At 38.7% G+C, this 27,708-nt stretch overlaps 1 protein-coding gene across 1 annotated transcript in view; it reads left to right on the top strand.

Annotated features, from left to right (window-relative positions):
- Positions 1-22,797, top strand: part of LOC148164450 (alpha/beta hydrolase domain-containing protein 17B-like) — a 98,508-nt gene extending 75,711 nt beyond the window's left edge. The window contains exons 3-4 of the mRNA XM_088022229.1: positions 13,760-14,262; positions 22,770-22,797. Coding sequence (XP_087878355.1) covers positions 13,760-14,262; positions 22,770-22,797 — 531 coding nt within the window. The remainder of the gene's footprint in view (positions 1-13,759; positions 14,263-22,769) is intronic.
- The last annotated feature ends 4,911 nt before the right edge of the window (positions 22,798-27,708 follow it).

Below are 27,708 nucleotides of genomic sequence, written 5' to 3' on the forward strand. Positions count from 1 at the left end.
TAAAGTCTATTTTGTCTGATGCAAGCATAGTTATTCCAGCTTTCTTTTAGTTTCCATTTGCATAGAATAACTTTTTCCATCCCTTCACTTTCAATCTGTGTGTGTCCTTATGTCTAAAATGAGTCTTTTGGGGGCACCAGGGTCCTGGGATCGAGTCCCATATTGGGCTCCCTGCTCAGCAAGAAGCCTGCTTCCCTCTCTCCCACTCCCCCTGCTTGTGTTCCTACTCTCACTATCTAGATCTCTCTGTCAAATAAATAAATAAAATCTTTAAAAAATTAAAAAATAAAAATAAAATAAATAAAAAATAAAATAAAATGGGTCTTTTGTAGGCAGATAAAGGTAGGTCCTTTATTTTTCCATTCAGACATCCTATAGCTTCTGATTGTAAAATTGAATCCATTTACATTTAAAGCAATTATTGAGAGGTATGTACTTATTGACATTTTGTTAATTGTTTTCTGGCTGTTTTTATAGATCCTCTCTGTTCCTTTCTTCTCTTGCTCACTTCCTTTGTGCTTTATTGACTTTAGTGGTGTGGTTCTATTTCTTTCTCTTTCTGTTTTGTATATTTATAGTAGGTTTTGCTTTGTGGTTACTATGAGGCTTTATATATAGATATGTTGTATCTATAAGAGTCTATTTTAAATTGATAACAATTTCAGTTTGATCCTATTCTAAAACTCAACGTTTTACTCTACCTTCTCCCATATTTTATGTTTTTGGTGTTACATTTTACATCTTTTAAGTGGCAGAAATCTTATTGGAAGAAATAATGTCTGAAAACTTCCCTAACTTTGGGAAGAAAACATATATTGAGATCCAGGAAGCCCAGAGAGTTCCAAATAAAAGGAACCCAAAGACACCCATACCAAGACATGTTATAATTAAAATATCAACAGTTAGATACAAGGTGAGAATCATAAAATCAGCAAAAGAAAAATAACTTGTTAAATACAAGACAATCCCCCATAAAACTATGAGCAGATTTTCAGCAGAAACTTTGCAGGCCAAAAAGGAGTGGCATAATATATTCAAAGTGCTGAAAGAAAAGAAAGACTATTCTACCAGGGAAAGTTATTATTATGAATTAAAGGAGAGATAGAGGGGCGCCTGGGTGGCTCAGTCATTAAGCCTCTGCCTTTGGCTTAGGTCATGATCCCAGGGTCCTGGGATCAACTCCTGCATCAGGCTCCCTGCTTGGGAGGAAGCCTGCTTCTCCCTCCCCCACCCTCCCTGCTTGTATTCCCTCTCTCACTGTTTCTCTCTCTCTGTCAAATAAATAAATAAATAATCTTTAAAGGAGAGATAGAGTTTTCCAGAGCAAAAGCTAAAAGAATTAATAATCACTAAACCAGTCTTACAGGAAATGTTAAGGAAACTTCGTTAAGATGAAAAGAAAGGGTGCTCAAGTTACAGAAGGGAGGGGGTCAAGGGATGGGGTAACCGGGTGATGGGTATTAAGGAGGGCATGTGTTGTGGTGAGCAGTAGGTGTTATATGCAACTAATGAATTGTTGAACACTACATCAAAAACTAATGATGTACTTTATTTTGGCTAATTGAACATAATACAAAAAAGGAAAAAAAGGAAAAGAAAGAGTGCTAATTAGTAATAAGGGAACATATGAAAAAATAAACGTCACTGTAAAAGCACACATATAGTAAAGGTAATGGATTAATCACCTAAAAAGCTAGTATTGAGGTTAAAAGACAAAGACAGTAAAAATAACTGGTAATAATAATTAAGTGATACACAAGATAAAAATGTAAATGGGGCTTTCTTGTCTATGAAATCTTTATTGTAATCCTTGATCATTTTACTATTTGGTTATTGTATCTAGGTATCTTATCTCTCTCTCTCTCTCTCCTAAATGGTTTTATTTATTTATTTATTTACTTACTTACTCACTTAGAAAGCATGAGTCGGGGGAGAGGCAGAGGGGGAAAGAATCTCCAACAGACTACAATGCTAAGCATGGAGCCCAATATGGGGCTCCATATCATGATCTCATAAACCTGATATCATTAGAGGAGCTGAAACTGAGGGTCGGACACTTAACTGACTGAGCCAAAAGGCACCCTGTAGGTATCTTATCTCTTTATGTAGTTTGAATACCAACCATTCCCTTGTTAAATATATTGCTAATATTTTCTTCTAATTCAACAGTTCTCTTTTACATTATAGTGCTTTTTGTCAAACAAAAATTTAAAATTTCTATGTAATTAGAGGGGGAGGAGCAAGATGGGGAGGAGTAGGAGACGTGGATTTCATCTGGTCCCAGGAATTCAGCTGGATAGGGATCAAACCATTCTGAACACCTACAAACTCAACAGGAGATCGAAGAAAAGAATAGCAACAACTGTCTGAACAGAAAAGTGACCACTTTCTGGAAGGTAGGACATGTGGAGAAATGAATTCAAGGCGGTATTTGGGAGGATAGATGGCGGGGAGGCGGCCTCCATCAGCCACTTCTGGCAAGTGATAGAGCAGCGGAGCACAAAATCGGAACTTTTACAAGTCCGCTCCACTGAGGGATATCACTCCAGTGGCTTAGCGGGGGGTGGAACCCTCACTGGGACAGGGTGGTCTCAGGACCCTCGGGGTGACAGAACAACTGGGGGTGCCTGAGTGTGGCAGAGCTCCTGGGTACCGGAGCAGGGAAGCTGGCTGCAGAGAAAGTGGAGGAGCGGGCTCTCAGCTCGGGGTTGCCATAAACTGTGATCTGTGGCACAGTCAAGCCACTGCTCTTCCAGCAGGGACCCAAGAAGCAGCAGATCCGGGGAGACTCCCCTTCCTCTCCCAGGAGGAGCAGCGCGGGAGCACACCACAGGGATCTCCTGGGTTTGGTGACTCTACATGGGGTCATGTGCCAGAGATAGAAACACTCAGTCACAGGCCAGGCGAGCACGGAGTGCAGCCGGACACCAGGGAGATGGGAGTGATTGACTGTTTTTCTCTGGGGGCTCACTGAGGAGTGGGGCCCCCGAGTTCTCAGCTCCTTTGGGGTGGAGATTGAGGGGCCACCATTTTCACTCTCGTCCTCCAAAGCTGTACCGAAAGCTTGCAGGGAACAAAAGCTCCAGAGAGCAAACCTGAGCAGATTACTTAGCCTAGAACAAACAAGGGTGGGGCAATTCCGCCTCTAGGCAAATAAATTTGGGAACCACAGCAAAAGGCCCCTCCCCCAGAAGATAAGCAAGAACAGCCACGCCAAGACCAAGTTTACCAATCAGTGAGAATGGCAGAAGTCCAGTGCTAGGGGAATACTGCACATAGAATTCATGGCTTTTTTACCATGATTCTTTAGTCTTTTGAAGGTAATTTTCTTTTAACTCTCTTTTTTTTAATTTTTATTATTCCCTTTTTCTACCAACATCTTATCAATCCCTTTTTCTAAAAAATGTTTTTTATTTTTAATTTTTAGAGTTATAATCTAACCCTTCATAGTAGTTACCCTTATTTTTAGTATATATATAAGTTGTTCTCTCTTTAAAATTTTGGGATACAGTTTCTTCTAACAGATCAAAATATACCCTAAATCTCTAGTGTATGGCTTTGTTCTAGTCTCCTGCCTGATCATATTCTCTCCCTTTTAAAAAAAAAAAATCCTCTTCTTTCTTTTTTCAACCAACTTCTTATCTTATCAATTCCTTTTATAAAATCTTTTATAATTTCCATCTTTACAATCATATTCTATCCCTTCATCATATTAACCCTTATTTTTGTACATATATAAATTTTTCTTTTTCAAAATTTTGGGAGGCACTTTCTTCTAACAGACCAAAATATGCCCAGGATGTAGTGTGTGGCACTGATCTATGCACGAGCCTGATCATATTTGATCATATTCTGTTTTTTGTTTTGTTTTGTTTTGTTTTTGTTTGTTTCTATCTTTTTCTTTTCCTTCTTCTTCTTTTTTCTTTCTTTCCCTTACTTTTCCCCGGGTTTCAGGTCTTTTCTGATTTGTTTGGTGTATAATATCTGGGGACGTTTTTACCCTGTTAGCATTTTGTTCTCTCATTCATCTATTCTCCACTGGACAAAATGACAAGACGAAAAAATCACATCAACAAAAAGAACAAGAGGCAATACCGACTGCCAGGGACCTAATCAATACGGACATTATAAGATGTTGGAACTAGAGTTCAGAACGATGATTTTAAAGATACTAGCTGGGCTTGAAAACACCATGGAAAATATTGGAGAAACCCGTTCTGGAGAAATAAAAGAACTAAAATCGAACCAAGTTGAAATCAAAAGGCTGTTAATGAGGTGCAATAAAAAATGGAGGCTCTAGCTGCTAGGATAAATGAGGCAGAAGAGAGAATTAGTAATATAGAAGACCAAATGATGGAAAATAAAGAAGCTGAGGAAAAGAGAAATAAACAACTACTGGGTCACAAGGACAGAATTCGAGAGATAAGCAATACCATAAGATGAAACAACATTAGAATAACTGGGATCCCAGAAGAAGAAGAAAGAGAGAGGGCGGCAGAAGGTATCTTGGAGCAAATTATAGCAGAGAACTTCCCTAATGTGGGGAAGGAAACAGGCATCAAAATCCAGGAGGCACGGAGAACCCCTCTCAAAATCAATAAAAATAGGTCAACACCCTGACATCTAATAGTAAAACTTACGAGTCTCAGAGACAAAGAGAAAATACTGAAAGCAGCTCGGGGCAAGAGATATGTAACCTACAATGGTCGAAACATTAGATTGGCAACAGACCTATCCACAGAGACCTGGCAGGCCAGAAAGGACTGGCATGATATCTTCAGAGCACTAACGAGAAAAATATGCAGCCAAGAATACTGTATCCAGCTAGGCTGTCATTGAAACTAGAAGGAGAGATAAAAAGATTCCAGGACAAACAAAAACTAAAGGAATTTGCAAAGGCGAAACCAGCCCTATAAGAAATATTGAAAGGGGTCCTCTAAGCAAAGAGAGAGCCTAAAAGTAACATAGACCAGAAAGGAACACTGACAATATACAGTAACAGTCACCTTACAGGCAATACAGTGGCACTAAATTCATATCTTTCAATACTTACCCTGAATGTAAATGGGCTAACTGCCCCAATCAAAAGACACAGGCTATCAGATTGGATTAAAAAACAAGACCCATCGATATGCTGTCTGCAAGACACTCATTTTAGACCCAAAGTCACCCCTATATTGAAAGTGAAGGGAGGGAAAAACATTTACCATGCTAATGCACACCAAAAGAAAGCTGGGGTGGCAATCCTTATATCAGACAAATGAGATTTTAAACCAAAGACCGTAATAAGAGATGAGGAAGGACACTATATCCTACTTAAAGGGTCTATCCAACAAGAGGATCTAACAACTGTAAACATCTATGCCCCTAACATGTGAGCAGCCACTTATATAAGCCAATTAATAACAAAAGCAAAGAAACACATTGACAACAATACAATAACATTGGGGGACTTTAACACCCCCCTGAATGAAATGGACACATCATCTAAGCAAAAGATCAACAAGGAAATAAAGACTTTAAATGACACACTGGACCAAATGGACTTCACAGACATATTCAGAACATTCCATCCCAAAGCAGCAGAATACACATTCTTCTCTAGTGCCCATGGAACATTCTCCAGAATTGATCACATCCTAGGTCACAAATCAGGTCTCAACTGGTACCAAAAGACTGGGATCATTTCCTGCATATTTTCAGACCCCGGTGCTTTGAAACTAGGACACAATCACAAGACGAAAGTTGGAAAGAACTCAAGTACATGGAGGCTATAGAGCATCCTACTAAAGAATGAATGGGTCAACCAGGAAATTAAAGAAGAATTTAAAAAATTCATGGAAACAAATGAAAATACAACTGTTCAAAATCTTTGGGATGCAGCGAAGGCAGTCCTAAGAGGAAAGTATATAGTAATACAAGTCTTTCTCAAATAACAAGAAAGGTCTCAAATATATAACCTAACCCTACACCTAAAGGAGCTGAAGAAAGAAGAGCAAATAAAGCCTAAACCCAGCAGAAGAAGAGAAATCATAAAGATCAGAGCAGAAATCAATGAAGTAGAAACGAAAAGAACAGTAGAACAGATCAATGAAACTAGGAGCTGGTTCTTTGAAAGAATTAACAAGATTGATAAACCCCTGGCCAGACTGATCAAAAAGAAAAGAGAAATGACCCAAATCAACAAAATCATGAATGAAAGAGGAGAGATCACAACCAACACCAAAGAAATACAAACAATTGTAAGAACATATTATGAGCAAATATATGGCAGCAAATTAGGTAACCTGGAAGAAATGGATGCATTCCTAGAGATGTATCAACTACCAAAACTGAACCAGGAAGAAATAGAGAACCTGAACAGACCTATAACCACTAAGGAAATTGAAGCAGACATCAAAAATCTCCCAACAAACAAGAGCCCAGGGCCAGATGGCTTCCCAGGGGAATTCTATCAAACATTTAAAGAAGAAATAATACCTATTCTTCTGAAACTGTTGCAAAAAATAGAAATGGAAGGGAAACTTCCAAACTCGTTTTATCAGGATACCATTAACTTGATCCCCAAACCAAAGACCCCATCAAAAAGGAGAATTACAGACCAATATCCTTGAAGAACACAGATGCAAAAATTCTCACCAAAATACTAGCCAATAGGATACAACAGTATATTAAAAGGATTATTCGCCACGACCAAGTGGGATTTATCCTTGGGCTGCAAGGTTGGTTCAACATCCGCAAATCAATCAATGGGATACAATACATTAACAAAAGAAAGAACAAGAATCATATATCCTCTCAATAGATGCCAAAAAAAGCATTTGACAAAGTACAGCATCCTTTCTTGATCAAAACTCTTCAGAGTATAGGGATAGAGGGTACATACCTCAATATCATAAAATCCATCTATGAAAAACCCACAGCCAATATCATTCTCAATGGGGAAAAACTGGAACTTTCCCCCTAAGGTCAGGAACATGGCAGGGATGTCCACTATCACCACTGCTATTCAACCTAGTATTAGAAGTCCTAGCCACAGCAATCAGACAACAAAAAGAAATAAAAGGCATCCAAATCAGCAAAGAAGTCAAACTCTCACTCTTTGCAGATGATATGATACTTTAGGTGGAAAACCCAAAAGACTCCACCCCAAAACTGCTAGAACTCATTCAGGAGTTCAGTAAAGTGGCAGGATATAAAATCAATGCACAGAAATCAGTGGCATTCCTACACACAAACAACAAGACAGAAGAAAGAGAAATTAGGGAGTCGATCCCATTTACAATTGCACCCAAAACCATAAGATACCTAGGAATAAATCTAACCAAAGAGGGTAAGGATCTGTATTCAGAACACTATAAAATACTCATGAAAGAAATTGAGGAAGACACAAAGAAATGGAAAAACGTTCCATGCTCATGGATTGGAGGAACAAATATTGTGAATATGGCAATGCTACCTAGAGCAATCTACACATTTAATGCAATCCCGATCAAAACACCATACACTTTTTTCAAAGAAATGGAACAAATAATCCTAAAATTTGTATGGAACCAGAAAAGACCCTGAATAGCCAGAGGAATGTTGAAAAAGAAAAACAAAGCTGGTGGCATCACAATTCCAGACTTCAAGCTGTATTACAAAGCTGTCATCTTCAAGACAGTATGGTACTGGCACAAAAACAGACACATAGATCAATGCAACAGAATAGAGAGCCTGGAAATGGACCCTCAACTCTATGGTCAACTAATCTTTGACAAAGCAGGAAAGAATGTCCACTGGAAAAAAAGACAGTCTGTTCAACAAATGGTGTTGGGAAAATTGGATAGCCACATGCAGAAGAATGAAACTGGACCATTTCCTTACACCACACACAAAAATAGACTCAAAATGGTTGAAAGACCTCAGTGTGAAACAGGAGTCCATCAAAATCCTAAAGGAGATCACAGGCAACAACTCTTCGACCTCAGCCGCAGCAGCAACTTCTTCTTAGAAACCTCACCAAAGGCAAGGGAAGCAAGGGCAAAAATGAACTATTGGGACTTCATCAAGATAAAAAGCTTTTGCACAGCAAAAGAAACAGTCAACAAAACCAAAAGACAACCAACAGAATGGGAGAAGATATTTGCAAATGACATATCAGATAAAGGGCTAGTATCCAAAATCTATAAAGAACTTATCAAACTCAACACCCAAAGAACAAATGATCTAATCAAGAAATGGGCAGAAGACATGAACAGACATTTTTCCAGAGAAGACATCCAAATGGCCAATAGACACACAAAAAAGTGCTCAACATCACTGGGCATCAGGGAAATCCAAATCAAAACCTCAATGAGATATCACCTCACACCAGTCAGAATGGGTAAAATTAACAAGTCAGGAAACGACAGATGTTGGTAGGGATGCAGAGAAAGGGGAACCCTCCTACACTGTTGGTGGGAATGCAAGCTGGTGCAGCCACTCTGGAAAACAGTATGGAGGTTCCTCAAATAGTTGAAAACAGAGCTACTATATGATCCAGCAATTGCACTACTGGGTATTTACTCCAAAGATACAAATGTAGGGATCCGAAGGGGTACATGTACCCCGATGTTTATAGCAGCAATATCCACAATAGCCAAACTGTGGAAAGAGCCAAGATGTCCATCAACAGATGAATGGATAAAGAAGAGGTGGTATATATATACACAATGGAATATTATGCAGCCATCAAAAGGAATGAGATCTTGCCATTTGCAATGACATGGATGGAACTAGAGGGTGTTATGCTGAGCGAAATAAGTCAATCAGAGAAAGACATCTATCATATGACCTCACTCATATAAGGAATTCTTAATCTCAGGAAGCAAACTGAGGGTTGCTGGAATAGTGGGGGGTGGGAGGGATGGGGTGGTTGGGTGATAGACATTGGGGAGGGTATGTGCCATAGTGAGTGCTGTCAATTACGCAAGACTGTTGAATCACAGATCTGTACCTCTGAAACAAATAATACAATATATGTTAAAAAGAAGAAGAAAAAGAAGATAGCAGGAGGAGAAAAATGAAGGAGGGGAAATTGGAGGGGGAGACGGACCATGAGAGATGATGAACTCTGAAAAACAAACTGAGGGTTCTAAAGGGGAAGGGGTGGGAGGATGGGTTAGCCTGGTGATGGGTATTTAAGAGGGCACGTTCTGCATGGAGCACTGGGTGTTATACACAAACAATGAATCATGGAACACTACATCAAAAATTAATGATGTAATGTATGGTGATTAATATAACAAAAAATTTAAAAACAAATTTTGCCATTCTAACTGGTGTAAGGTGATATCTCATTGTGCTTTTGATTTCTATTTCCCTGATGGCTAGCGATATGGAGCATTTTTTCATATGTCTGTTAGCCATTTGTATGTCTTCTTTTGAGAAGTGTCTCTTCATGTCTTCTGCCCATTTCTTGACTGGATTATTTTGGGGGGGGTGTTAGTTTGAAAAGTTCTTTATAGGTATTGGATACCATCCCTTATCTGTAATGTCATTTACAAATATCATCTCCCATTTTGTCAGTTGTCCTTTGGTTTTGTTGACTATTTCCTTTGCTGTGCAGAAGCTTTTTATCTTGATGAAATCCCAAAAGTTTGCTTTCCTTTTGTTTCCTTTGCCTTTAGAGACATGCCTTGAAAGAAGTCACTGTGGCCAATGTCAAAGAGGTTACTGCCTATGTTCTCCTCTAGGATTTTGATGGAGTCCTGTCTCACACTGAGGTCTTTCATCCATTTTGAGTTTATCTTTGTGTATGGTATAGGAGAATGGTCGACCTTCCCTCTTCTGCATTTGGCTGTCCAATTTTCCCAGCACCATTTATTGAAGAGACTGTCTTTTTTCCATTGGATATTCTTTCCTGCTTTGTTGAAGATTAATTGAGCATAGAGTTGAGGGTCCATTTCTGTGGTCTCCATTCTGTTCCATTGATCCATGTGTCTGTTTTTATACCGGTACCAGGCTGTCTTGAGGATCACAGCTTTGTAATATAGCTTGAAGTTAGGCCTTGTGATGCCCACAGCTTTGGCTTCCTTTTTCAACATTCCCCTGACAATTCGGATCTTTTCTGTTTCCATACAAATTTTAGAATTGTTTGTTCCAACTCTGTGAAAAATGTCAATGGTATTTTGATAGGGACTCCTTTGAAAGTGCAGACTGCATAGACGTTTTCACAATGTTTATTTTTCCAATCCATGATCATGGGATGTTTTTCCATCTCTTTCTGTCTTCCTCAGTTTCTTTCATAAGTGTCTGTAGTTTCTGGAGTATAGATCCTTTACCTCTTTTGTTAGGTTTATTCCTAGGTATCTTATGGATTTTGGTGCTACTGTATGTGGAATCAATTCCTTAATTTCTCTTTCTACAGTTATATTGTAGGTGTATAGAAATGCAACCGATTTCTGTGCATTGACTTTGTGTCCTGCCACATTACTGTATTGCTGTATGAGTTCTAGTAATTTGGGGGGTGGAATCGTTTGGGTTTTCCACATAAAGTATCATGTCATCTGGGAAGAGAGAGACTTTGACTTCTTCTTTGCCAATTTGAATACCTTTTGTTTCTTTTTGTGGTCTGATTGCTGATGCTAGGACTTCTAGTACTATGTTGAACAATAGTGGTGAGAGTGGGCATCCCTGTCGTGTTCCTGATCTTAAGGGAAAAGTTGAGAGTGATATTTGCTGTGGGCTTCTCATAGATGGTTTTTATGAAATTGAAGAATGTTCCCTCTATCCCTACACTCTGAAGACTTTTGATCAGGAAAGGATGCTGTATTTTGTCAATTGCTTTTTCTGCATCAGTTGAAAGGATCATATGGTACTTGTCTTTTCTTTTATTAATGTGCTCTATCACATTGGTTGATTTGCGAATGTTGAACCATCCTTGCATCCCAGGAATAAATCCCACCAGGTGGTGGTGAATAATCCTTTTAATGTACTGTTGGATCCTATTGGCTAGGATCTTGGTGAGTATTTTGGCATCCATTTCATCAGGGATATTGGTCTGAAATTCTCCTTTTTGATGGGGTCTTTGCCTGGCTTTGGGATCAAGGTAATGCTGGCCTCAAAGAACGACTTTAGAAGTTTTCCTTCTGTTTGTATTTTTTGAAACAGCTTCAGAAGAATAGGTATAATTTCTTTTTTAAATGTTTGGTAGAATTCCCCTGGGAAACCATCTGGCCCTGGACTCTTGTTTTTGGGGAGGTTTTTGATTACTGCTTCAATTTCTTTACTGGTTATTGGCCTATTCAGGTTGTCTTCTTCCTGTTTCAATGTTGATAGTTTATAAGTTTCCAGGAAGGCATCCATGTTTTCCAGGTTGCTTAATTTGTTGGCATATAGTTGCTGATAGTAATTTCTAATAATTGTTTCTATTTCCTTGGTGTTAGTCATGATCTCTCCCCTTTCATTCATGATTTTATTAACTTAGGTCCTCTCTCTTTTCTATTAGATAAGTCTGCCCAGTGGTTTATTGATCTTAATTCTTTCAAAGTACCAGCTTCTAGTGTCATTGATCTGCTCTACTCTTTTCTTCATATCTATTTCATTGACCTCTGCTCAATCTTTATTATTTATCTTCTCCTGCTTGGTTTAGGTTTCATTTGCTCTTCCTTTTCTAGCCTTTTTAGGTGTAAGGTTAGCTTGTGCATTCAAGATTTTTCTACTTTTTTGAGTGAGTCTTGGATGGCTATGTATTTCCCCCTTAGGACCGCCTTTGCAGTATCCCATAGGTTTTGGACTGGTTTGTTTTCATTCTCATTTGTTTCCATGAATTGTTAAGTTCCTTTTGATTTCCTAGTTGACCCAGTCTTTAGGAGGATGGTCTTTAACTTCCAAGTGTTTGAATGCCTCCAATTTTTTTCTTCTGATTGAGATCCAATTTCAAAGCATTGTGGTCTGAAAATATACAGGGAATAATCTCAATCTTTTGGTATTGGTTGAGACCTAATTTGTGACCCAGTATGTAGTCTGTTCTGGAGAAAGTTCCATGTGCATTAGAGAATAATGAGTGTTCTGTTGTTTTAGGGTGGAATGTTCTGTATATATCTATGAACTCCATCTGGTCCAATGTGTCATTCAAAGCTCTTGTTTCTTTGTTGATCTTCTTCTTAGATGATCTGTCTATTGCTGATTGTAATAGAACTGTTGAGGTCTTCTATTTTTAAAGTATTATTATCAATATGATTCTTTATTTTGGTTAACAGTTGGCTTATGTAGTTGGCTGCTCCCATGTTGGGGGCATAGATATTTACAACTGTTAGATCTTCTTGTTGGATAGACCCTTTAAGTATGATATAGTGTCCCTCTGCATTTCTTACTGGCTTTCTTTTTCAACATTCCTCTGGCTATTCAGGGTCTTTTCTGGTTGAATACAGTTTTTGATTGTTTGTTCTAGCTCTGTGAAAAAATGCTGGTGGTATTTTGAATGGTATTGCATTGAATGTGTAGATTGCTTTGAGTAGCATGAGCCCTGGTTATGGGTCTGTTCAGATTTTCTATTTTTTCCTGTTTCAGTTTTGGTAGTTTGTCTCTAGGAATTTATCCATTTCTTCCAGATTGCCTGTTTGTTGGCATGCAGTTGCTCATAATATTCTAAATGTTTGTATTTCTTCAGTGTTGGTTGTGATCGCTCCTCTTTCATTCATGATTTTATTTATTTGGGTCGTTTCTCGTTTCTTTTTGGAAGTTTTTCTATCGAATCTTTATATTTGTATGCTTTGGGTAAATACCTAGTTGTGCCATTGCTGGATCATAGGGTAGTTCTATTTTTAACTTTTTGAAGAACCTGCAAACTGTTCTCCAGAGTGGCTGCAACAGTTTGCATTCCCACCAACAGTATAAGAGGGTTCCCCTTTCTCTGCATCCTCACCCACACCTGTTGTTTCTTGTGTTGTTAATTTTAGCCATTCTGACAGGTGTGAGGTAGTATCTCATTATAGTTTTCATTTGTATTTCCCTGATGATGAGTAATGTTGAGCATCTTTTCATGTGTCTGTAGGCCATCTGGATGTCTTTTTTTTTTTAATTCAATTAGCCAACATATAGCACATCATTAGTTTTTAATATAATCTTCAATGATTCATGAATGGGAAGATGTCAAGAGGGAGACAAACCATGAGAGACTCTTGACTCTGGGAAACAAACTGAAGGTTGTGGATAGGGAGGTGGGTGGGGGTTGGGTAACTGGGTTATACACATCTGGGTGTCTTCTTTTGGAAAAGTGTCTATTCATATCTTCTGCCCATTTCTTAAGTGGATTATTTATTTTCTGGGTATTGAGTTTGATAAGTTTTTCTAGATTTTGAATACTAAACCTTTATCAGATACGTCATTTGCAAATATCTTCTCCCATTCTGTAGGCTTCATTTTAGTTTTGTTGATTGTTTCCTTCACTATGCAGAAGCTGTTAATCTTCATGAGGTCCCAATAATTCATTTTTGCCTTTGTTTCCCTTGCCTCTGGCTATGTGTCTAATAAGTCACTGTGGCCAAGGTCAAAGGGGTTTCTGCCTGTGTTCTCCTCTACGGTTTTGATAGATTTTTGCCTCACATTGAGGTCTTCCATCCATTTTTTTTCTTTTTCTTTCATTACTTTATTCAGGCAAAATTCATCAAGGAAAGGCAACTTAATATTTGTGTGTGAGCTTTGTTTTTTATTGCATTGTTAAATATAAAAGTTATGAATCACATGTTCCCTTATCTCCTGCATTCAGGAGTGAATCCATTAAATTCTCAGACAGGAATCCAAACCAATAGGTCCTATTAAAAATAGCCCAAGTGAAAAACGACACATAGCCAGCCTGGAGAAGAACCTCTATGCAGATATAGAAGCTGCTTGGCTTGCTCTTATGACAAGATATGGCATTCACCCTGAAAATGTGAGTATATATGGACATAGTAGAGGGACAGGACCATCTGTGGGTCTTGCTGCTCAGTCTGAGAGTGCTGCTGCTACTATTCATTCTCCTTTGACCTCGGGAATGGGAGTCACTTTTCCTGATACTAAGAAGACCTACTGTTTGGATGCATTCCCAAACATTGACAAAAACTCTAAGATAACATCTCCTGTATTAATAATTCATGGGGCTGAAGATGAAGTCAATGACTTCTCACATGGCCTTCCATTGTTTGAGCATTGTCAAAGACCCATGGAGCCTCTGTGGGTCAAGGGGGCAGGTCACAATGATGTGGAACTTTATGGATGGTACCTTGAAAGGTTGAACCAGTTTGTGTCACAAGAACTGCTAAATTTGTAAAACAGTTTATAAATTTGCATACTGGGCTTTCTGTTCTTGCCAAACTGCACTCTTTGGTAAATAACATAAAACCTGAAGGTTTTGTTTGCAAATAGTGTCAGTTGCCTTCATAAATGTACAGGTAATGATTTGTTAGCAGACTTAATGAAGGTTTTAATTACCATAACCAGAAACTGAAGAGAACAGTATCATTCAGTCAGGCTTGTAATAAAAATTTTTTATGAGAATTTTTTTAATATCAAAATGAGTACTGTATGAAATTTTCATTCTATAAATCAAATGCTGTAAAAGTATTGCCAATTGCTTTTGCATATCTGAAACAAATTTATATATTATATATATATTTGATCCATCTATTTTTATTAACATATGTATTATTTCAGGGGTACAGGTCTGTGATTCATCAGTCTTACACATTTCACAGCACTCACCATAGCACATACCTTCCCCAGTGTCCATCACCCAGCCACCCCATCTCTCCCACCCCCCTCCACTCCAGCAACACTCAGTTTGTTTCCTGAGGTTGAGTCTCTTATGGTTTGTCTCCTTCTCTGGTTTCGTCTAGTTTCATTTTTCCCTCCCGTCCCCTATGATCCTCTGTATTGTTTCTCAAATTTATATATATATAATATATATATATATATTTTGGGGGGTGTTGAGTTTGAGAAGTTCTTTATAGACTTGGAAATCAATGCTTTGTCTGTATTGTCATTTGCAAATATCTTCTCCCATTCTGTGGGTAAAAATGGGCAGAAGACATGAACAGACACTTCTCAAAAGAAGCATACAAATGGCTAACACACACATGAAAAAATGTTCATCATCATTAGCCACCAGGGAAATTCAAATTAAAACCATTTTGAGATACCACCTTACACCAGTCAGAATGGCAAAAATTGACACGGCAAGAAACAACAAATGTTGGAGAGGTTGTGGAGAAAGGGGAACCCTCTTACACTGTTGGTGGGAATGCAAGTTGGTACAGCCACTTTGGAAAACAGTGTGGAGGTGCCTCAAAAAATTAAAAATAGAGCTACCCTATGACCCAGCAATTGCACTCCTGGGCCTTTACCCCAAAGACACAGATGTAGTGAAAAGAAGGGCCATATGCACCCCAATGTTCATAGCAGCAATGTCCGCAATAGCCAAACTGTGGAAAGAGCTGAGATGCCTTTCAACAGATGAATGGATAAAGAAGATGTGGAATATTATGGAATAGAATATTACTCAGCCATCAGAAAGGATGAATACCCAACTTTTACATCAACATGGATGAGACTGGAGGAGATTATGCTAAGTGAATTAAGTCAAGCAGAGAAAGTCAATTATCATATGATTTCACTTATTTGTGGAATATAAGGAATACCATGGAGGACATTAGAAGAAGGAAGGGAAAAATGAAGAGGGGGTAATCGGAGGGAGAGAGGAACCATGAGAGACTATGGACTCAGAGAAACAAACTGAGGGTTTTAGAAGGGAAGAGGAGGGGGGGATGGGTTATCCCGGTGATGGGTATTAAGGAGGGCATGTACTGCATGGAGCACTGGGTGTTATATGGAAACAATGAACCATGGAACACTACATCAAAAATTAATGTTGTATTGCATGGTCACTAACATAACATAATAAAATAAAATAAAAATTTTTTAAAAATTATATATATATATTTAAAACATCTCAATGTAGTAAATCTTTCATCCATTTTGAGTTTATTTTTGTGTATGGTGTAAGAAAGTGGTCGAGTTTCATTTCCCTGCATGTTGCTGTCCAGTTTTCTCAACACCATTTTTTGAAGAGACTGACTTTTCTCCATTGGATAATCTTTCCTGCTTTGTCAAAGATTAGTTGACTGTCAGTTGTGGATCCACTTCTGGGTTCTCTGTTCTGTTCCATTGATTTATGTGTCTGATTTTGTGCCAGTACCATACTGTCTTAATGACTACAGCTTTGTAATATAGCTTGAAATCTGGAATTGTGATGCCTCCAGTTTTGTTTTCTTTTTCAGAATTACTTTGGCTAGTCGGGATCTTTTGTGTCTCCATATAAATTTTAGGATTGTTCGTTCCAGCTCTGTGAAAAATGCTGCTGGTATTTTGATAGGGATTGCATTAAATGTGTATATTGTTTTTGGGGTAGTATACGCATTTTAACAATGTTTGTTCTTCCAACCCATGAGCATGGAATGCTTTTCCATTTCTTTGTGTCCTCTTCAATTTTTTTCATAAGTGTTCCATAGTTTTCAGAGTACAGATCCTTTACCTCTTTAGGTAGGTTTATTCCTAGGTATCTTAACGATGCATATTCTATGGAACCCATACAAATTAGGAGACACACAGTAAACTCATTATAACAATTGTCTGGTGGGGGAGGTATGGAGGAATGAGAGTGAAGAATGGAAATAGTTAATCAACCATTCCAAAAAAGCATCTACATAGACCAATAATGAAATATGCCATGAAGTGAGGACTATGGTCTACTCAAATCTCTACTACTGGAATTTAAAAATAGGCCTTGGTGTCCTGGATGCTGGGAGAGAATAGAAGACCTAAAAACAAAAGGGTTCTGGATCTCTGACTTGAGAAGATAAAAGGAATGTTAGACAAGGAGGCAGTTAAATCATTTTCTAAAGCAAGCACCATGCTTAGACACCCAGGTAGTTACCATAGTTGAACAGGGCTGGGGCCATAGACTCACAGTCCTATTTCTGCAGAAGTTCCTAGAAGCAGGCCTCCAGCATCCCCAGACAAGCCCTTGCTCTTGCTCCCAGTGGAATGTATCAAAAAATAAAGTATAATGTGATTGGTATTGACTCAGTCTGCTTTGGAGGAAAAATGGAGCTATGAAAGAATTGGGGGGAGGGTTTGTTTATTCCTCCTTCTCCCCTCTCTCTATTACTTCTCTTTCCTTAACATGCCCCAGTTATCTTGGTGTTTTTTTAATTTATTATAAACACAGAACATAGTAAAAAGCAATTAGCAATTCTATCAGTCAGTTCCACTTCCATTTGAAGTAACAAAAAAAAACTCAACTCAAACTTTGATAAGTGAAAAGGAGAATGTATTGGTTCATATAATTCAAAAGTCCTAGATAGAACTTGCAGGCAATATTCAATTGGAGGCTCAAAGGGTATCATCAGAGTTGAGTGAATCTCTGTCTCTCAGCTTGCTTTTCTCTTTGCTGACTCCATTTTCGGGCAGACTGTTGGCATACAGTCACAAGACGGCTGCAGCATCTCAGCCTACACAATTCCAGGCTCAAATCTCAAGGTGTAGGGGGAGGGGGAACATGGAATGATGTCTCCTTGATGGCGGTTCACACAGGTGTCCTGAGATCTTCTCTGCCTTTGTTAACCCAGGTTGCATGCCCACTCACCATTGCCTAGTAATAGCCAAGTAGCATTCTTCACCCTCCAAGTCAAAAGCAGACCCTCTACCCCACCACAACCATAAGTAGTAAGAGTAGGCAGTGGGTAAATGCCCACATCAAAATCAGGGACTGTTGTAGAGGGTAGAATGTATACAAGGGAGTTAAACAATAAAAGTATCTGGGGGAATTTTCAACAAATTTTTAGTATTTACATTTATCATTCACTATTCATCAAAAGCTACACTCTTCCTGAAACAGAAGAAAACCTTCTCTTTGATCTCCTAGAGATAGTAAAGGAATCCAACAGATCACACTGCTCGCTAAAGGACCTTCAATAACTTCCATAATCTCAGGGAGAGGGGGTCAACTCTTGAAGAAAAAGTCCTTGAAAAAGAAAACAAAAATACACATATTTTCTGCTCTTCTCTTTTGATGGAAACCATACACATGTAAAAATTAAATCAAAATAAGAATGCCTTAAAAAAGAATGACATATTGGGTTCTAAGTCCATAAGATTTCATAATTACATAATATTAATAATTACCATTTATTGAACACCTGCTATGTCAGGCAGAGTGCCAGACCATTGTATGTAATTCACTTAAGAACCTTGATGACCACGCAAATTATGCATTATAATCCTTACTTTAAAGATGAGGAAACAGGCTCAGGGAAGTTAGGAAATTTGCTCAATCACAGACCCGGTAACTGGAGGAGCCAGCAATTAGAGGCAAGTCTGTGCAGTTGCAACACTGTGCTCTCCACACTATCCCATGGATTTTGTGATCTTGATATTAATTAGGGCTCTGATACTGTGACCACAGTGTTATTTGAATCCAATCATTTCATATACCTCAACTAAAAAATTCTTATAATTTGGAATTTCATGGAGAAAATAAAACATTTCTTAATTATTAATTCTGTACTGTAAAAAGAACTGTAAACAGTTTTCTGTGAATTGCTGTAAACATAAATATATATTAACTGCTTCCAGAGTACACTTTGCAAGAGTAACTGATGTTCTGGTTAGAAAAATGATAGAATGGGGGTTCCTGGGTAGTTCAGTTGGTTGAGCATCTGATTCTTGATTTCAGCTCAGGTAATGATCTCAGGGTCTGAGACTGAGCCCCATGTCAGGTTCCACACTCAGCAGGAAGTCTGCTTGTCCTTCTCTCTCCCTCTCTCAAATAAATAAATAAAATCTTAAAAAAAAAAAAAAACGACGGAATGAGTTACAGAGGTAGAAACAGGGGGAAACAAACCATAAGAAACTCTTAATGATAGAGAACAAACTGAAGGTTGATAGAGGGAAGTGGGTGGGGAATGGGCTAGATGGATAATGAGTATTAAGGAGGACACTTGTGATGAGCACTGGATGTCATGTTTAACTGATGAATCACTAAATTCTACTCCTGAAATCAATATGACACTATATGTTAACCAACTAGAATTTAAATAAAAATTAAATAAATAAATAAGAGGTAAAATCAAGGAAATATGGATTTAAATTATTAAACAAAAATTGAGGACAAAAACTTCCTCAATTTCTCAAGGACATCTGCAGAGAAGCAGAGAAGTCATCTTGACAAAACTGCAGACAAAATATATGGGCTCCAGAATGACACACTGATTTAATAATAAACAATGCCACAAAAAGTTGTCTGATCTAGCCCAGGGGACTTTGTCCCAAGTTACTCAGATATCCTAAAAAAAAGATAAATCCCCTGAAATTAATAATCTAAGAAACAGAAAATCTGGTCATATTCAGGCAATGCTGATAAAAAAGGAGGAATGTTGGTGGGGCAAGAGTCCACCTCTACTTCAACAAGATCACCATTGTTGTGAAAATCTAGGAAGTTAACAAGAAGAGTATCATGAGTCTCATAGTCATACTTTAAAGACTCTGGAGGCTTGGGTCTCAGTGACTCTTAGAGACATAAGGTACTTTAGAGTTCTTTTAAACTTTTTCTATAAGCAGAAATTGTAAATAATATGCCAGTATAACTCTAGAGTGGTTCTGATGTTCACTTCTGATCCCACCAGTTCCTAGTGATTAGACTATGCAGCCCTGTTGGTCCTGCAGCTAAGCCACATACACCACTCTGGGGCCTCCCCTGGCTATGCCTTTGTGAGAGAGGTGTGATTTAGTCAAAGTCTGGAGCTAGCTACACCAATATTTGTGGGGATTATCAATCAAGCATCTGCCTAATCTACAGACTGTAGGTAGGAAATTATGATGGATGAATAAACAAGAGACTTGCAAGGTGGTGGGGGGGGGGACTAAAGTCCAAGTTGACAAAAAGTGGGTGCAGAGCAGATGGAGGGGTCTTCAGGTACTAGAAGTTCAGATTCCCCCTCACCCATTCAACTACTGACCTTCAGCAGAAGGAATTTAAGGATGGAAGTTTCCCAGAGCTCAGGAATCAGCATCAGATCATCTGTGCTGATAATTTGTCTTTGATGCCTCTCAGTTATGATAACAAAGTCTCTGCTTGGCTCTTTGTCCGTGAGTGTCTCATGTTAGAAACTCTTCTTTATTTTTCTGTCTTCTCTACTTCCAAAATTAAAATCCTGGCCTGAAAGTTGAACCATAGGGTCCTGTCCTATTATTGGTACCAACTTCCCATCACCTGCCCATCTAAATCTCCTATTCCTGGCTTCTTCGTCATTGAGTTCTGTCCACCTGTCAGACCCTACTCTATTGAGATTACCTCTTCTGAACCTGTCTGTCTCCACTAGCTGCTTCCCAAGACTCTGGCCTATTGCTCCTTTTTCTTTGCCCTCCCTTAGTCTCCATGTTCAATGCATCATCAAGCTCTACTTCTGAATATCTCTTCCCTTCAATACCGATGCCAATACCTTGGTCTGAAACCTCTTTATCTCCCCTCCTTTTTTCAAGTTGCCAAATCCTTGCCAGTATCAAAATCTATTCACCATTCATATTCTTAGTGGAGGTATTTTTACTAAATAAAAATCTGGTCCTGTCAGTTTTCTACTTAAAAACTCTTTAGTTGCTATCCAATATAAATAAGATAATATCCACATCATTTAGCATGGCTTTTGAGGCCTTTCCATATAGTCTTCCACTTCCACCTCCCTCTGTTTTCTCGCATACAATCCAAAAGTTCAATCTTTAAAGATCAGCTCATTGTCTGTAGTGTCATTTGCAAATATCTTCTCCCATTCTGTGGGTTGCCTCTTTGTTTTGTTGGCTATTTCCTTTGCTGTGCAGAAGCTTTTTATCTTGATGAAGTCCCAAAAGTTCATTTTTGCTTTTGCTTCACTAGCCTTTGGAGCTGTATCTTGAAAGAAGTTGCTGTGGCTGATGTCAAAGAGGTTACTGCCTATGTTCTCCTCTAGGATTTTGATGGATTCCTCTCTCACATTGAGGTCTTTCATCCACTTTGAGTTTATCTTTGTGTATGGTATAGGAGAACGGTCGAGTTTCATTCTTCTGTATATAGCAGTCCAATTTTCCCAGCACCACTTATTGAAAATCTGATTTCCAAGGTCTATAAAGAACTTCTCAAACTCAACACCCAAAAAACAAATAATCAAGTCAAAAAATGGGCAGAAGACATGAACAGACAGTTCTCAAAAGAAGCATACAAATGGCTAACACACACATGAAAAAATGTTCATCATCATTAGCCATCAGGGAAATTCAAATCAAAACCACATTGAGATACCACTTTACACCAGTCAGAATGGCAAAAATTGACAGGGCAAAAAACAACAAATGTTGGAGAGGTTGTGGAGAAAGGGGAATCCTCTTGCACTATTGGTAAGAAAGCAAGTTGGTACAGCCACTTTGGAAAACAGTGTGGAGCTGCTTCAAAAAATTAAAAATAGAGCTATCCTATGACCCAGCAATTGCACTCCTGGGTATTTACCCCAAAGACACAGATGTAGTGAAATGAAGGGCCATATGCACCCCAATGTTCATAGCAGCAATGTCCACAATAGCCAAACTTGGAAAGAGCTGAGATGCCCTTCAACAGATGAATGGATAAAGAAGATATGGTCCATGGAATATTACTCAGCCATCAGAAAGGATGAATACCCAACTTTTACATGAACATGGATGGGACTGGAGGAGATTATGCTAAATGAAATAAGTCAAGCAGAGAAAGCCAATTATCTTATGGTTTCACTTATTTGTGGAACATAAGGAATAGCATGGAGGACATTAGGAGAAGGAAGGGAAAAATGAAGTGGGGGGGAACCGTAGGGGGAGATGAACCATGAGAGACTATAGATTCTGAGAAACAAACAGATTTTAGAGGGGCAGGGGTTAGGGGGATGGGTTATCCCGGTGATGGGTATTAAGGAGGGCACATACTGCATGGAGCACTGGGTGTTATATGAAAACAATGAATCATGGAACACTACATCAAAAATTAATGATATACTGTATGGTGACTAACATAACATAATAAAATTAAATTAAATTTAAAAAAAGAAACAAGCAATAGACTGAAATAGACTGAAAGGCAACCTATAGAATGGCAACCTCTATCTAATAAGGGGTTAATATCAAAACTATATAAAGAGTTCATACAAGTTAAAAGCAAAAAAAAAGCTAATAATCCAATTTAAAAATGGGCAAAGGATCTGAAGAGACATTTTTCCAAAAAAAGACATACAAATGGTCGACACGTACACGAAAGATGTTCAATATCACTATCAGAGAAATGCAAATCAAAACCACAAGCTATCACCTCACGAACCTTTTAGAATAGCTACTACCAAAAAGACAAGAGATAACAAATGTTAGTGAGGATGTGGAAAAAAGTGAACCTTCATATACTGTTGGTATGAAATTTAAATTGGCACAGCCACTATGGAAAACAACATGGTAGTCCCTCAAAAAATTAAATATGATCAAGGAACCCCACCCAATTCCTTGGAAATGAAATCAGTATCTCCAAGAAATATCTGCACTCCCATGTTCATTGAAGTATTATTTATAATATCCAAGATATGGAAACAACCTAAATGTCCTTCAGCAGATGAATGGATTAAAAAAATGTGGTATAAACATATGATGGAATATTATTCAGCCATTAAAAAAAGAAGGAACTCCTGTCATTTTTTTTAAAGATTTTATTTATTTGACACAGGGAGAGAGAGAGAGCACAAGCAGGGGGAGTAGGAGAGGGAGAGGGAGAAGCAGGCTCCCCACCGAGCAGGAAGCCCTATGCAGGGCCCGATCCCAGGATCCCAGGACCCCAGGACCGTGACCTGAGCTGAACCAGACACCCAACCAACTGAGCCACCCAGGTGCCCTGAACTCCTTCCATTTGCAACAACATAGATGAACCTGGAGAACATTATGCTAAGTGACATAAGTAAGACAAAGACAAATACTGTATAGTATCACTTATATGTGGAATCAAAAAAAAGTCAATTTCATAGAAACAGAGTACAGAATGGCAGTTGCCAGGAGCTGGGGGGAGGGTGGTGGCAGGGAATGGGGAGATGTAGGTCAAAGGGTAAAAACTTTCAGTTATAAGAAGAGTAAGCTCTGAGTTACAGCATGGTGACTATAGTTAATAATATAGCATCATATACTTAAAAGTTGCTGAGAATAGATTGTAATTATTCTCACCACATATAAACAAGAGAAAATATGTGAGTTGATGGATGTGTTAATTATCTTGATGTGGGTAATCGTTCCATTTTTGTCAAATCATCACAGTATACAACTTAAATATGTACAACCATCAACTATATTTGTCAATTATTCCTCAATAAAGTTGAGGGGAAAATTTAAAAATACGAGAGAATGAATTGCTTCCTCACCTCTCTTTCTATAGTAATTTATAAATATCTTTATTATAACACATGTCACATTGTTTACATGTCTACTTTCTTCATTAGATTATGGACTCCTTGAGGACAGGGAGCATGACTTCACTGATAGACCTGTGACAAGTGTGGTGACTGGGGAGTAGTCAGCTGGTAACAAATGCTTGTTGAATGAATGAATGATCTCTGAATACTTAATCTGAACCTCCCTCTGACATCTGCAGAAGTTTCCCCTCCAGAATACACACTAGTCTATCCATCTGTCTGTAATATCACTACATATAAAGGGAACAGGTAAGAAAGGGGAGTAGGGGCTTATTCCAAATTCTAGCCCTCCTGATCTTCCGCATTACCTGTAATTTCTGGCCTATTCTAGACCCTAGGTGAACAGATGATATTGGTGAAGTCTGGTCAGAATGGCTATAATGTCTCCATCCTGGTTTGCTTCTGGGTCTTTTTTTTTTTTTTTTCTAGTTTCCTAGTGCTACAACACTCTGTCACCAGAACTTACTGTTTCTATGGGATGAGAAATGGTGATAGCCCATCCTTTACTGCTGATACTAATGATTGCTAATATGACCACTCTTAAGATCTCATAATCTCTCTGCTCATAACCATTAAAAAGTTAAGTCATGAAAACATTTCCCTTAACTACACGGGGTGATCCACTGCTTTTCTATGATCCCTCCTATCATTTTTTTCTGTTCTTACTTTTGTCCCTAATTGTTAAAAGAAAACTTTCATACATACAACACAGTTACTGCATGGATACAACCCCCTTCACATCCTAGAATGCAATGCCTTTGGCTATCTCAGCAGTTGTACAAATGGTTTAATAAACCATCCTGATTTTTAGAAAAATAACTTCCTGGAGAATATTTCCCCACTATTCAAAACACCTGTCCTTGATTATTCTTTCTCTGTGACTGTCTCTCACATATACTTGTGTGTGTGTGTGTGTGTGTGTGTGTGTGTGTGTGTAACACATGGTATTCCAGCTACTGCAGATGCAGATGCAGAAATCAGTGACACACACACACACACACACACACACACACACACACACACACACACACACACGTTTTCTCCATACCTCACAGAAACTGTCAGCGAATGCCTGGGAATGACTACGTCAGGCATGGAAAAAAACGCAAGGCAATTTAGACTGGCATAAAACGGCTTGCTTATATTTAGAGTACACTTATCTTGATAAGTACTGAGTAATGTTAGACACATTTAATCACTATATTGTATACCTCAAATGAATATAACACTGTATATTAACTATACTGGAATTAATTTTTTTAATTTTATTTTATTATGTTATGTTAGTCATCATACACATTAGTTTTTGATGTAGTGATCCATGATTCATTGTTTTTATATAACACCCAGTGCTCCATGCAGTACATGCCCTCCTTAATACCCATCACCGGGATAACCCATCCCTCCAGCCCCCTCCTCCCTAAAACCCTCAGTTCGTATCTCAGAGTCCATCGTTTCCCATGATTCATCTCCCCCTCCGATTTCCACCCCTTCATTTTTCCCTCCCTTCTCCTAATGTCCTCCATGTTATTCACTATGTTCCACAAATAAGTGAAACCATATGATAATTGACTTTCTCTGCTTGACTTATTTCACTTAGCATAATCTCCTCCAGTACCATCCATGTTGATGTAAAAGTTGGGTATTCATCCTTTCTGATGGCTGAGTAATATTCTATTCCATAATATTCCACATCTTCTTTATCCATTCATCTGTTGAAAGGCATCTCAGCTCTTTCCACAGTTTGGCTATTGCGGACATTGCTGCTATGAACATTGGGGTGCATATGGCCCTTCTTTTCACTACATCTGTGTCTTTGGGGTAAAGGCCCAGGAGTGCAATTGCTGGGTCATAGGGTAGCTCTATTTTTAATTTTTTGAGGCACCTCCACACTGTTTTCCAAAGTGGCTGTACCAACTTGCATTCCCACCAACAGTGTAAGAGGGCTCCCCTTTCTCCACAACCTCTCCAACATTTGCTGTTTCTTGCCCTTGACAAAAATTGTCAATTTTTGCCATTCTGACTGGTGTAAGGTGGTATCTCAATGTGGTTTTGATTTGAATTTCCCTGATGGCTAATGATGTTGAACATTTTTTCACGTGTCTGTTAGCCATTTGTATGTCTTCTTTGGCAAAGTGTCTGTTCATGTCTTCTGCCCATTTTTTGACTTGATTATTTGTTTTTTGGGTGTTGAGTTTGAGAAGTTCTTTATAGACCTTGGAAATCAGCGCTTTGTCTGTAGTGTCATTTGCAAATATCTTCTCCCATTCTGTGGGTTGCCTCTTTGTTTTGTTGACTGTTTCCTTTGCTGTGCAGAAGTTTTTATCTTGATGAAGTCCCAAAAGTTCATTTTTGCTTGTTTCACTAGCCTTTGGGTCTGTATCTTGAAAGAAGTTGCTGTGGCTGATGTCAAAGAGGTTACTGCCTATGTTCTCCTCCAGGATTTTGATGGATTCCTGTCTCACATTGAGGTCTTTCATCCATTTTGAGTTTATCTTTGTGTATGGTGTTAGAGAATGATCGAGTTTCATTCTTCTGTATATAGCTATCCAATTTCCCCAGCACCATTTATTGAAGAGACTGTCTTTTTTCCATTGCATTTTTTTCCCTGCTTTGCCAAAGATCTTGAAAAAGAAAAACAAAGCTGGGGGCATCACGTTGCCCAATTTCAAGCTATATTACAAAGCTGTGATCACCAAGACAGCATGGTACTGGCACAAAAACAGATATATAGACCAATGGAACAGAATAGAGAGTCCAGATATGGACCCTCAACTCTATGGTCAAATAATCTTCGAAAAAGCAGGAAAAAATATGCAATGGAAAAAAGACAGTCTCTTCAATAAATGGTGGAATTAAAATTTTAAAAATGGCTTGCTTATATCTGGAAAAAGCTCTTTCTCATTTTCATTGCCCCCACTCCAGTATCCCTTCCCTCCTCTTCTCCATCTCTCCATCTGTCTCTCCATGTCTCTGACTCTGTCTCTGTCTCTGTCTCTCTCTCTCTCTCTCTCTCTCTCTCAGACACACACACACACACACACACACACACACACACACACACACACCACACAGAAGAGGCTAAAGAAAGCAGACTCTGAGGTCACTGAAGGCAACTTGAAATTTTTCCTTGGGATAAACCTTTCTTTCCTTCAACACTGTCCTAGCAAATATAAGCTAGAAGTAGAAGTGTTCTTGCCAGATTCTGCCCCACAGTGTATGGCTAAGCAGGCACACAGGGACAACCATGCCAAGGAATCCAAGAGGATATTCAACATGGAAAAGTTCCAACCCCAAAACAGCACCTCCCAGGAGATGACTACAGCTCCTGCAGGAAATAATTTAACCACAAATTCCAACTCCCCTTCACTCCCACAGCCTATCACCCATCTCAAAGGGCTGTTCCCTTGAATCGTGACAATCTGACCCACATCAGCAGCCCAGAGGCCATATGGCAACATAATGCCTTTCTAGCCCATTGGATAGGAAAAGGGAGGGACAACCAATTGAATGTTTGTCATTGAAATCCTGTAATTTGTGATTTGTCAATATCTCCTGATTTGGGGGAGTTTTCTGCACCCCTTAACACATTCTGACAGCCACAATATGTAACTGTGGACTCCTAAAATGCCTCTGAAACCATATCATCATCTGGTAACAATGAAACAAATAATAAATTCTCTATGAAGATAGAGGAGATGCCCCACATCTCAGAGTTCACTGTTGCATGGTCAGTAATTTTAAATGTTTAGGGGGAAAAATTCTTTAGGATTTCAAAGGTAAAAAGCTAATATGCAAGAGGGATCAGCTATGTTGGAAGAAACCAGGGAATGGCCAAGTGCTATCTTCCTGTTCACACTATAAAGTGGAATTGATAATCCTGTTATCCCTGCAGTTATTAAACTGCACTGATCAAATAATCATCTGAATCAAGTCAGGCAAAGAAACTCATTTGAATAATAGAATCATAGCTCTCAGGTTGAAAGAGGAATTTATCAGATATTCACCCAATGTTCCTCTATTTAACCCCCCTCCAAGATATCCCTGGTCTCATACTCATTTCCTGTAACTGATGTAACCTGATCCAATGCAAAGAGGATTTACAGTGAAAAGGCCTCCCTGAGTTGGAGGCCTGGGTCCTGACTTTCTGATTTATCAGCCATGCAACATTGGGCCTCCTGGTCATCAACTACACTATGAGGAGGCTCAA

The sequence above is a fragment of the Eumetopias jubatus genome, unplaced genomic scaffold (genome assembly GCF_037043125.1).
Source record: "Eumetopias jubatus isolate StellerSeaLion01/CBP00866 unplaced genomic scaffold, mEumJub1_p1.0 scaffold_4, whole genome shotgun sequence".
NCBI classification, from domain to species: Eukaryota; Metazoa; Chordata; class Mammalia; order Carnivora; family Otariidae; genus Eumetopias; species Eumetopias jubatus.